Genomic DNA, 13,652 nt, shown 5'->3' with positions numbered 1-13,652 from the left:
GCACTAAGTTCTTAGAATGATTTTTTTGGAAATGCTGCAACACAGTGTCATAAGACCATTTTCAAAGTTTAGCACAGAAAGGTCTCTCAAGAGAGATGAATCTTATGGGCTGAAATTTAGTAACGTTGAAGCAGTACTCAAGTATGATGGATTTACTCCTTACGCATTGCAAGAACTTCTTTGAAGTAGTCAAGCTATTTGACTAAAGATGATTAATTGGTCTATGTCTAGGACATGTCAAATTTAGGGTTTGTAAACCCTAGTATACTAAGGGGTTTGAACAAGAAAAACCCTAGGGTCTATAGACAAAACCCTAGGATTGGATGCTTTTGTTGAAAAATTGAAATGCTAGATCTTACAAGAAAGAAATGACATCACAATGATGATGTGGATAAAATTGACAAAGTTTTAGATGTATGCAAGAAGTCCATCGATCAAGAGGGAGCTGTCATTCTTCTCCAAAGATAAGTATCTTATATCTGTCTTTTATTATTGATATTGTTATTATTTGTTAGTCTCGTCTTTAAATTCTTTGCTTGATTATAAATTGTTTTTCCATGGACTCCTAATGAGGAGTGTAGGTACGCAATGAAGGCTACCAAAGTCTTGGCAGCAGATAGAAGAACAAAGCAAAGCTGTAAGAAAGAGACTCTCTGAAATCTATACTTAGAGGGAGCAAAATGCCCTTCATTTATGACAAAGCATAATTGGCTAGCAAGAGGTACAAAGCAAAGAATTACCTCAAGAAGAAGTCTATGAAGGGACATCTTGTCATGTACACTTCTATTGAAGGCTAATTATATTCATGATTTCTGTTATCACACCTGATAGATGTAGAGATCGTCTTCTTTGATGAGAGAAAAAGTGTACATAAGGCTACCTCAAGCTTGGGAGGTATATGAAGAAGTCCTATGGTTGTGAAAGAAGACTTCTCTGGGATTGATGGATCAAGGTTGATTCTTTATAATTTATTTTCTAACAAGAGTAGGAGAGTCCATGTGTTAGAGGGAGTTACATTGACTGAAATATTTGCTTCTTTAACCCTTGTCTCTGGCTTCAAAATTCAAGGATCTTGACTTGTTGGTTGATAGCTTAAGTGACAAATCATGATTTCCAATTAGGGAAATTGATGACGGATCAAGTGAAGGTAGCATATCAATTTACAATTGAGCCAAGGTAGCTCAACATGTGTTGAAGTACCAGTGTGGTACGTTTTATCATGGCATAGTCAGAGAAGCACTACTACACGACAAGGAGTGTTGAAAACATAGAGAGTTTGCATATCACTTTTGATTGGACGCAGATCTTGTGGATGAGTAGAAAATAAGACATATGTTGCACTTAGTGGCCGAGTATGTTGCAGGTTGAAAGGCGAGCTGTGAAGCAGTTTGACTTCAAAAAATGTCTAATGAACTATTTGATGATGTGCTGGATTCGACTGTAATATTTTGTAATGATCAAAGCTGTAAGAAGGTTGTCAAGGACCTGATCTTTATGAAAGGTTGAAGGACTTTTTGATTCAAAAGCGTGGTGTAGATAGGAGCCAAGAAGCTACAATCGATCTCCATGATTGAACAGGTGGCCGATTTAAGGGAAGTATGAGTACTTCCTAAACAAGCTTTGGGCTTGTGGATTTCTCCTCCTTGGTTGAGAGGGAGTGAGGTTGGACATGTTACCGCTCAAACTAGTAGGGGTCCTAAAAAGAAACTACTAGGTCAAGGGAAACAATGGAGCAATAGCCCACTGTCAACTCAGCTATGACTTCCTACTCTTTATGGACTTTCATCGATGGGAGGAGACCCGGTATAAGGGGAATCACTATATGGATGGATCAATAGGAGGATAAGGAGTGATTCCTAAGGCCCATTCACAAGAGAGACTAAAAAATATGGCTTTCTTGCTTGGGAAGCAAGGTGATAAGCTCTCTAGGAAAGGCTATGAGGATTCTTGAGGCTAGGGTTTGGGAATTTATCTCGTCGAGATGTTTCCTAGACCCGAAAATCCTTGTGGAGAGGTGGCCATTGTGTGATGCTCGCGGAATTAGAGTGGTAAGGTTGCTGGACCGCACGAGACCAAGTGGACCTAGAATTAGGTCAAGGATGTGGAGTTGATCAACCAAGGAGGAGCTTGACCTAATTATGGAAGAGAAGAGGACCAAAGGACAAATCTTCTTTCGAGAATTTAATGGAATGATCCAAATGAGGATACAAGCCAAGGGAAACCTAGGGCAAGAGACAATCCTTGTGTTAGGGCTTGATATATCTTAAAATCCCACCATCGGAATTTCTTGAAATTTGGAGGGCCTCTCGAGAAAATCCTAGCGCAATTATGGACAAGAGATCGAACTTTTTTGATGGCTACAATGGGAGAAAAATGATGCCCTAGGTGACCTATGGAGGCTAGGCCTAGAAAGAGAAGGAGAGGTGAGAGAAATATTCTTTAAAAGTGATCACCTATAAAATGATTAGTGCCTTATCCTTGGGAGAGATGGAGTCAAAGAGAACTTGGTATTTGGAAAAGATTTACCCAATCAAGGAGGCCTTCAAGCAACTTCGCATGGCATTAGGGCATGAGAGAAACTATTGAAGGTATTTATTCTTCTATATGCAATACTTGATGACTTATCAAGATGTATTCAACAACAATAATCTCTAGGAACATTCATCCATTCATACATGGCCCAAGCAATGATGCAACACTACAAAAGATCAAAATTTCCACAATTTCGCATATAAAAGCAATAAATTTCAGACTTGTATATCGAAAATCCCAGCAACATTTCATGTGACAAAGTAAATAACATTAATAAGCATGAAAATGATCACTTACATGTACAAATGAGCATATCCAATCATCAAATTTTGCCAATAATGAAGCTCCAAGAGACAAGAGAGATAGATCCGAACATTAAAATTCATCCATGTAATCCAAACTCATTCTCCAAAAGGGAATGCGAAATTCTCAAGTAGCTACTAAACCCACTCCAAGTGATGATGAGAGAATGAATCACCTCTCATCAATTTATACAATCTCTAATGGGTTCGATTTGTCTAATTTGGCCTAATTGAGCCGCAAATAATAAAATAATGTGCAATAATAACACCCCTCGTTGACAAGCCCACCAATATAGTTCAACAACATAATAATAAGCCTCCCAAGAAGGTAGAATGATCAATAAAATGGGTCGTTTGGTCTTTGAGGAGGCGTAATGAAGTCCAGAGTGTGCCATGATGTGAAAATGGACCTCAAACATAGTGGACAAGGGGTTGGCCCCTTGTTTTTCAAGCAAATCTCAGCAGTGCTCCCAAGTGGGTGTGGGGGCACAAGGACATCCTCATGGGTCTCCAAGTGGATCGAAAATTCCTGTAAACCACCTGTAAGGGCTAGGATGATGACATATGCCCTCCCTTTATCTCCTGCAGTGAGACACATCCTCATTTGGACCTTGGAACATCTACTAAGTGTATGGTGTAAGTGTGGAGCCGATTGGGCATGGTGAACCAGGTGCATCATCTTCATCGAAACGTGGAACATGAGCAATCGATGGGTGGTGATGGGGATCCATATAGTACTCTCTGCTATGGTGGAGGCCCATGGGTCTCGACTCTCAACGCTCACCCTACAAGTGCCAATGTGGTCCTCTGGAGGGATAGGACCCTGTTTAAGGAGACTAAGCCCCAAATGGAGACCCACTTGCAATCTTGCATAATATCCAATTCGTCCCCTTGCCCTCCAATACAACAAATCATTAAAATAATCAAGTAAAAGAACTTACAAGTCATGGAATCAATGGGTCACTTCATGATGGCATGCCTTTCCATAGGGCTATGGCATGTACAAGTGTCTCCAAACTCAATAGGGGGTTAATCAACGACCCTGTTAGGTGGTTTCAACCTTTAAAGGGGGTGACATATCCATGGCCCATCTGTCAAGTGGTAGGCGGCAATGATATAATGATGGAGTGGAGTGAGATCAAGGGAAGGATCCGGGCCACAGGTCATGGGACAAAGGGTAGCTATAATAAAGGAAGCCCAAACTTTGGTATATGTGTGCAGGAGGGAGCAAATCGTGGTACATGAGTTACCTCAGCCTTTGTTTTTCCACCCTTATTCATATGCATTTTTCCTTGATTGATTTTTTTCATAACTGCTCGGGGCTCTAGGGGATGAGAGCATGATGTGTGGGATGTAGCATTAGGTGCCTCCTTTTATGGTGGGGCATTGCATTGCCCACCAAGGGTTGGGACAATCATGGTTCCTTAATGTGGAGGGGGTTCATCAAGGGCCCATAGGAACTATAGTGATGGTCATGAATAGGGGTAGAGTTCATGTTTGGTTTTTGCCCATGTGCTAAATTTGTATGTCCCGACCATCTTTTGCATTTTGTTGTACATTTCCTGTTGAAAGTAAGTTAGTAACATTATAGCATGCATAGTACATACAAAATTCAAATATCTGCATAAACCCTCACAAACCTCATAAAGCCTCCCTCATAAACCCTCACAAACCTCATAAACTCTCCTAAACCCTCACTTTTTTGGGATTCGAATCCCAAAATCAGGCACGACCAGGATTTGATGGTGTCCTGTTAGGACATGTCGTGTCCCATTTTAGGATTCGAATTCCCATCGAATTGTGTCGGATTCGTGGGATTCAGACATGTGGCCTGTTTTGGACAAATCCGGTTTCATAGCCTGAAGAGCATTCTAATCTTAGATTAGTTTTAATTTTGCATTCACACATTTGCATGCTGTACACGCACACACTGAATTAACTTAATCTCAAGTGAAAATATAATCTTAATTTAAAATCAACCAAGTACACTCCATCATGTTCTGTCTTGCAGGATTTTTGTACTTGATTATTATATCATTGCCTTCTTACTTTACAAGCTTATTTACTTTGGGGCAATTGTCATTTGCAATTTCAAGTACATTTCAGTTTAAGCACTTTATTTTCAAAGTACTTCACCTTCCAACATTTTACATTCTCAAGTACTTTATTTCAAGCATCTCCCTTTTGAGCACTCTCTTGGCATTGGTCTTGTTGGTCATATCTTTTGCTTATCAAGTACTTCATTTGCTTGTCATCATCATTTTCATTGTTTATGAATGATTATGATGCTCATGGTTATTTACGTCCATTATTTATGGATGGTTATGATGCTTATGAAATCACTTATTTGCTTTGAAGTACATGCTGTAATTCATTTTTGTTGATAGTGAATTGTGTCCTTCCTAATTCCTTTTAATTCTCAGAGCTTGATCTAGTTTAGCTTAACTTATTCAGGCCTTTGTTTATTTTATCTCATCGGGTCTGCCCCCTTGGGTTCGATAGGAGTTAGCCTAGACGGAGGAGTTGAAATTTTGAGTGACAGCTACTCAACTAGAGACTTGGCCTCAAGGCCACACCACGTGGAGTTAAAGATTTTCTCCATGTTAACCCAGGTGTGGATTTAGGTAGCAACAACAAGCAATTAGGGCTGCGAGGAAAGAAGATGATGGCAAAGATTTCACATTTGATTCGTTTTACTCATTACTGATCTACTAGTAGGGGAAATATTTTGTCTGTTGATCGATTTCACCACTGATTCCGTTTGGATTCAAGTTGAGGCTGAGTTGTTTTACTGTTTTCTTGGGTTCCACGATTGGAGATGAGGTTAGAAGCCATTCACAGTTTTTGAAGGTTGTGTAAAAATATTTGATCATGCAGTATAACAAATTGCATTGACAATCGAACATATAAATCTTTGTTACACGGGAACCGCTCCCTGGAGGTGGGAAACCTGTTCCAATGGTTCCTGCACTCCCGGAAGCTTTGGAACTGTATGGGAACGTTCCCTTTTCAGTGGGAGCTGCAATGGGAGCTTGGGAAAGTTCCGGGAGCTTTGAAGACTGTTTTTTTTGGAGTTCCCGGGTTCCCTGGGGTTGGGGAATACAAAGCATGTAGACAAATATGTTGAACTGCCCACAAAACATGAGCCTTTGTTGAAACCTTTGCAAGAAGAAAGGCCAAAGACATCCTTAACACCGATATCCTTAATTGAGAAACTGGAGCAATCCCTTGATGGGTTAAGGAAGCATGTGACACCTCAATGTAAGGGCGATATCTGGGATGTCATGCTGATGAGTATTTATTTTGTTGTTTATGTATATGTATCGCAGAAGATTGTGTGCATATTGTATGTGGCAGTCAATGCTTAACCATTAGAGTTGCTTTACTTTTTCTCATAAGAATAACTAGAGAAACATAGGTAAAATTGTTCCTTTGTATTTTTAAGGCAGATTGTTTCAAATACTGGTCATGTGTCAGAGAACTGATAATGAACTTGACATTTTAATATTTTATATATATAAAAGGGAGACTCAAGGAGAGAGACACCCAGAGAATATATTTATATATAAGAGAGATTATATATTTAAATTGATTTGAATATTTGAATATTTTGATTTAATATTAATTTTGATTATTATATAAATTATATAATTAAAAATATATTTTTTATTTCTATATTTTTAATTTTTTATTATTATATAATATTACCGTTCCCGATTAGCCGTTTCCTGTAAATTTTGGGGAAACCTCTAGCCGTTCCCGACACCCATACCCAAGTTCCCAACGTTCCCACGTTACAAAACTCATGCAACATAGATATAAATTGTTAAGGGGCATCTCCTCACCTATAAAGGAGCAATGTCTTGATGATTGGACTCCAGAAGATTAGGATAGGATGGACATCCTTGTACATTTCGGAGGATTTCAAAGCTTCATGCATATTTAAGTAGAAGTACAATCATGATTGCTGATTTCATATCTCAAATCTGAATCATATGGCTGTAATACAGGGGGTATGAGTGAGATGGTGGGAAGTTTATGGGCAGACATAGGACCAAATAGTTCTCAAATAGTGATTACTATGATTAATGTTTTTTGATCGTGCAAATATCGTTTTGGGGAATATGTCGCTGATGGAAATGAACTTACTGGAAATGCAAGGGAAATTATCAGAAATTATTGGGACATATCAACAAGCATAAATTTGGATCTGAAAAACTCAGAAAATATTGGAAATGTTGGCAACCTGAAAAGATCGGAAAAATTGAAAATATGGAGAAAAATTGGAGATATTTGCAACAGTGGTATAGTTATCTACATATAATGGGAGTAATGTAATTTAATGGCTAGAGGATAATTAGTACACATGTACATGACGTTAGGTTACATATGTGAATTATGTGTGTTAGTTATTGTGTACGTTGCTGAACTGTTGTGTTCCCAACATAGAGTCATACGGTTTGTTGCCTTGTGGGCATAAAGATGCAGCTTAAGTACTGAATTCTATCGTTGCCACCAACATGTAATTGATATGAACATTGTGTTGAGTACATTTCCTGGCATTGCTGTGTGTTCATGTATACGAGTGAGTTATGAACGTCATGTGCACATACATCTTAAATTCTGTGATTGTCTATCGAATCTGTGCAGCTTGGATGGAGAAATTATGTGCAACAGCAATGGTGACCAAAGGATGAATATTAGCAATCATATGGGAGAGCCTGTGTCCTGGGCGGGTGATGCAGGCCTACTCAATTTTCTCTTTGGCCTTGTTATCTTGTAAAGCTCAGTTTAATATTTTTTTCAAGGCTCTTTAAAAGTGGTTTTATTAGAGTTTGAAGGGCAGAAACTTCACCTCTAACTAATATATGAATTCATTTTGGTCAACTAATCTAATTTAACTTTAGAGTGAGATTATTTTTATATTTGTCACATTTGTTATTTCTTATAGACTGACTCACTAAGTTTGAGGTTAGAGATGTCTTATGCTTGTTTTTGGAGCTATTTTTAACATGGATGCTCTTTCTAGTGTTATTGGTTACATCTGGACACTCGTGATTATTTGATATCTATCTTACTAATTTATGTCAATTAATTTTCTTTTACGACTATTATTGCATCATATGTTGTTTGATTAAACATTGGATATAATCACATTTTAACCCCTGGGTAATCACTTTATTCTTGTTTTGTAAATATCTTAATCTATGTAATGTGTCTGCCTTGATGCCCTTCAAGTGAAGAGCTTTATGCTGAATTTGCTAAATATCTAAACGTCATATTTATTTGCATTCACTTGTTTCAGGCTAGCATTGATTCGGGAATATTTAAACTATGTGCATGGAATAACATGGGTATATTCCAATGTATTTATTTTTAAAGGGGAAACTTTCTGACAGGAGTAATATGATTTTCCTTTCAGAGAACAGTTGATGAAAGAACTCAGAAAATAGCAGATTTGGAACAGAAGGTGTCAATGCTCGAGGTAGTTTTCATCCCTATATTCCTGAAACAAAATCTAATATGCTTTGATAGTATACAATGTACATCTTAGGACTTCAGATACAAAAACTGAATCAATGTGTCTATCCCTTTAGTAGATATGTATTGGGAGGGGGAACTGTTTGTGACTGAGACATGTTCTTGTGTAGATAGAGTCTGCAACCTTGAATCAAGAGCTCCATGAATGGGAGGCTCGATCCCGCCGGGAGCAGAAGCGGTCAACAGAAGAAGCTAATCAAACATCTCAGGTACCAAATCATTTTTTACTTATGAATATTTTGGGAGTACTCCTTAAAGGAGTGAAATGCTCTGTAATTGTTTGGCATGGCAGTTCATAATCATGAGACTGACAAAATCAAGTACATCCTTCTGTGTCAAAGCTAGCTTGGAGATTTCTTCCTTTTTATGCCAGCTGTGGGTTGGGCCCTAAGAACATCCTTTTGCATGAAGTAGCTAACAGTGGCACCAGATCATGTTATGTAAAATACCTGAATTTTGTTGACTTTTGTTTCTCTTTGGGCCTCCAATTTTCATATCTTTTTATGTTTTCATCTTTATCTTGGAGGTTTTGAAATCAAAAGTGTTTGGTAAGCACTTACAAACAAGGAGGACATGGATACACTGTATAAGAATATAAGATTTAAATTTGAAGCTTTTGGATTACATTTACAGACTCTTCGTTTTGTTGTAATTAGTATTAAATGAAAAGCTTTGCGGTGTAAGTTATTTAATATCCACTTCCATTTTGTGACACTTATAATCTTGTCAATTTTGGCATAGTATATATTTGGTGTTTGCTGATTTAACTTTTAATGCATTAGTCTGCGTCGATGAAGCTTTAATTAATGCAATTAGAGGTTATTTATGATTTTTTGAATTTTGGTGATGATATTCTTGTACCTATCATTGTTGTCATATTGTTTCGCGTCTATTTTAGTCTCTTTCTGCAGTTCCCGCTGTTATAAAAATTGAAGGAATGTTTTCTGCAATGATATATGTATTAAGTGGCTGGCATGGCAAGAAGAAGCAGAGAGGGCACGGCAAGCACAGAGGGAAGCAGAGGCCAAGCTTTCTGCAATGGAGGCAAGTGGTTGACACCATCTTTCTTTAGATCACAACTAGTTATGACTAGCTGGAAGTTTACGAAACATGAATGTTTTGGCATGCTCTTTTTTTGATATTTCATATTCAATAACTGTTTGATGGATAGGCATTGGTTGAACTTCAGTTAGAGTTTCTTCTGGATGTAAAAAAGTATGGACTTCAGTAAAAGTTTGCATCTGGTTGCCACAAGTGTATTTGAAAATTGTAACTTAAACGTGGTTACATATCAAATTAAGATAAATTCCATTCTGAACAGATGCTTTGCTTTTGTTTTGATAGGCTGAAACTCAAAAAATGAGAGTTGAAATATCAAGTATGAAAAGGGATGCAGAACAATATTCAAGGCAGGTAAGGGCTTCTTTTTATCCTCCTGTTTTATCTTTAGAAATGCCTTTCCATCTGGAAAAAAATTAATTTTTACTTTGTCCAGTTTTCTACTATTCCCTTTATATGAAATGGTGGGACTTCTTTTTACCCTCCTCTGTTATATTTAGAAATGCCCTTCCATTTGGGAAAATAAAATTACTTTTCACTTTGTTCTGTTTTCTACTATTCCTCTTATATGAAATGGTGGTCAAGTTTATTATACATTTCAGTTGAAAATAAATACGTGAGAATGACATGTTCACAATGAATGTAATGTTGAAAATGGCTGTTATTGATGTCAAAAACTGTCCAAATGAAAGAGGAAATTACACAGTCAAATAGCATATTCCGAGACCTTTCCAATAGTATATGCCACTCCCTCTAATGCCATATGAATGAGAAGATATGAAATATTTTATCAAGATGACCCAACCAAAGTACAAGCAGGTCCCATTTGGATACCCTATCTTTGAAGGCATTTTTATTCCAATTACCTTGCGTAAATGGGAGCATAGAATATATGGTTGGAAAACTTATTCCGAGACCTTTCCAACGATATATGGCACACCACCTAACTCCTCATGGTTGAGGGGACATGAATGTTTGAATATTCACTATACATTTTGCCAGTAGCACTGTAGTAACAAACACTGTAGCTGTTTGTGCTTAAAATTGTAAAATACACAAATGTTTTGTAAATAATATATATTGATAAGATGATAGAATATGATTGATTGAATTTACAACGAGTGCTATTCTTTATATATTAGGCAAGGTGCCCCTTCACAAATAGTCATGTCCTTTGGGACATGTCTCTTCTATAATTAATTATTATTTAATATATTTTTATGTTTGTTACATTGCTGCCCTCTTAAGGAATGTTTTGTCTTCAAAGCATTGTAAGCAAAATTTTCTTTAGCTACACACACCACTTATCTAATTTTTATATGACTTTGGCATGTCAATGTTGGTCTTCTTCTCTCTTTTTTCTGTACTTTATTTATTTATGATTATTTCTTTAATAAACTGTTTTATTTTGTTTTTATTTTTTAAATTTCATTTTATATAAATATTTAATATTAAACCTAAGTTGCACGAAACGACGAAACGTTTCGGAGTTTCCAAAACGGGTACGTTTAGAAACGTCACCTCCCAAAAATGGAAACGTTGGTTGAAACGTCAGCCAAAACACCATATATCTATATATAAAAAATATATATATATATAAACATTATCTTTGCAAGAAAAAAGGGAATAAGGCCCATGGATGACAATTTAGAAGGGAAAACAAGTCTATATTAACTGTAATAGATGATTACATGATGGTCGAGTTTCGGCCAAGTTTCGGAGTTTCGGGTATAGGTACGGCCCGAAATGTCGGGTTCCTAGAAGTTTTGTGCAACATAGTATTAAACTAAATTAATATAATCTATTATATATATTTATCCTAACTAAAACTTTATTATATATATAATTAATAACATATTCCTAAATTACCATAGCATGATTGTATGAGTGTGTACCATACGACGTATCCCATGAGACATTTCATTTAGGATTTTGGATTTATGAATGAGATGGATTGGCAGTTGGAAAGAGTAATTGAGACTAAACCCAGGAATGTGTTCACAAGCTATCATCAATCCCCCCTGTCCATCAACAATTTCAATTATAAGTACAAGAGATTGTGCTATTGTCGATGTTGATTTTGATATGGAAATTGATATAATGAGAAAGGATAATAGTTGCATTTTGCTAGCCCATTCGATTGCGACTGAGAAGCTAGGCAACCCATTCGACTGTGATTGAGAAGCTAGTGAAGTCGGCTGAACTACATACGAACAACCATTTCCTTTAGGCAATTGACCCAGGCCATAACATCCAACTTGAGGAACTGCATACTGACATGGTGGAGAAATTTAATTCATGCAATTATAATTTGTAGTAACACCGACTTTATGATTGCCAGTAGAGCTTGGTATGCTCCATTGTTGATGTGGCGTTTGTGCCAATAGATTCCAACCCTGGCTGACACTGAAGAAAGGGTTATCAAAATCTTTTGTTTGAATAATGCCATTCTGCACTCTGGCCTGATTCAATGGATGAATATCAGAGCCTTTGGCAATTGTCGTGGAATTGACCCTGCCAAACTTCGCAGTGTGCTTTTCATTGGCCAGTTTGCAAGACAATTGATGCGCATTGTCTATTGTCTTCATGGGCTCCTCCCTTTTTGATTTCACATGTTCCCAACTATTCTCTATCTTTTCTTCATAAATGTCAACATCCCATAATGTGAACAACTTCTTTCTCTTAGGAACATGGTTACTGTCTGAGGATAAGACTGGGCCATCAATATCTTTATCATGGGTTTCGTGTAAGCTCTCATCATTCTCAACTTTTTGATTTTCATCCAAGCTACTCGAATCAAAATGACAGTCCAATTCTCTATGGATCTCTTACAGTTTTTGCTTTCCTCCACCTAAAAATCTCTCAATGTTCTCACTGTTTCTGAAAAAAAACAGAGAGAGAACTGTTTATTTCCTTGTGAAATTGTGGTCAAAAACTGTATTTTTCCTTTGAAGGGTGGCTTATACCTTGTTTGTCATCTGCAACATCAGTTTTGTCGATCTTGTGGCCAATTTTAGATTTTGTGTGTCTCAGTTTCTCATCTCAAAATTTTTTTACGAGTGATTTCAGACTCTCTGCTAGTGGCTATTACATCACAACTTTTTTGATTGGTGGTTCCTGAATCTCTGCTTCTAAGCATTTCAATACTATAGCGTTCATACAGGTTGGTTTTAGATGCCTCTCCGTCTTGTTTACTCATAATGCACTGTTTTATCTCCATCATCTGCAATTTTGTTGATCTTGTGGCTGATTTTAGATTTTTCTTGTTTTGCTTAACCCTCTATAATTATAGTTGATTTCCAATACTCTGCTGCTGGCTATTGCATTTTTACGGTTTTTGTGAATGTGGGTTTCACTACCTGTCATGCCCATTGGTATTTTAGTGCTATAACTTGGGCGACTGGTCATAGATTCTGTGTCGGTTGGTATCTCATCTCTCAATCTTTGATGGCTGATTCCAGAGTATTTGCTTGTGGGTGTTCCGTCACTGTTGAATTTTTCTCTGCATTCTCTATAAATTGTTTTGTTTTTGTCCATTTGACTAGTCTTCGGAGTCTCATTATACCACCGTGCGGAGTTCCTAATTCAACATGTTCAACATCTATTTTGACATTAAGGTCAACTTCTCTTGTAGGTGTTGAGTCTAGTGTTTTAATATTCTCCAATGATTTTATAATGGCTTTTCTCGTTTCCCATAACGATTCTGTTAAAATTGGCAACTAGGGCCAAACTCAATATGGGTCACCTTATTTATGATAGTTGATATTTTTCTTGGATTCCTCTCTCTGAGAGGTGTAGGATTGATCTAAAGATTATCTGATTCCGACATGTAAAAATGAAGATATGAATTTATTTGTATTATTGACAAATTGTCAAGGTCGGCCAGCAATCAAAACAGGCATTTTTACCCCCAGTTCATCCTCAACGTTGCATATAAAAGGAGGGGACCTCAAGTCATTATTCCATCATCTCATCTTCTCTCATCTCTCTCTCACTTGATTGGGTATGCAAATCTGACAGCTTTCTCTCACACGTGCGAAGGAAGGAGGACTTTTTTGTTTGATTGTGTTGACCAGATTTAGCTGAGATGCAGGGAGACTGTTTTGGGTTGCGTTGACCTCCATTTGACTGCGCTTTGGGTGTGGCTGCTTCTCCTTGACAGGCTGCAGTTTTGGGCACGGAAACCGAGGTGGTATGACCTTTGGTTTGACTAGCGTT

The 13,652-nt window shown here is 37.3% G+C and overlaps 1 protein-coding gene across 2 annotated transcripts in view; it reads left to right on the top strand.

Annotated features, from left to right (window-relative positions):
* LOC149257328 (golgin Putative 1) overlaps positions 1-13,652 on the top strand; it is a 256,139-nt gene that overhangs the window by 129,528 nt on the left and 112,959 nt on the right. For both annotated transcript variants that reach the window (XR_016256703.1, XM_089414020.1), the window contains exons 11-14: positions 8,257-8,319; positions 8,486-8,584; positions 9,342-9,419; positions 9,720-9,788. Coding sequence is in view for 1 of the 2 variants with exons in the window: in XM_089414020.1 (XP_089270146.1) it covers positions 8,257-8,319; positions 8,486-8,584; positions 9,342-9,419; positions 9,720-9,788 (309 nt within the window). In the remaining variant the exon portion in view is untranslated. The remainder of the gene's footprint in view (positions 1-8,256; positions 8,320-8,485; positions 8,585-9,341; positions 9,420-9,719; positions 9,789-13,652) is intronic.

The sequence above is a fragment of the Pinus tabuliformis genome, chromosome 6 (genome assembly GCF_031772625.1).
Source record: "Pinus tabuliformis cultivar Carrire ecotype Pingquan chromosome 6, CPIR1, whole genome shotgun sequence".
NCBI classification, from domain to species: domain Eukaryota; kingdom Viridiplantae; phylum Streptophyta; class Pinopsida; order Pinales; family Pinaceae; genus Pinus; species Pinus tabuliformis.
This window is presented reverse-complemented; position numbering and strand designations above follow the sequence as displayed.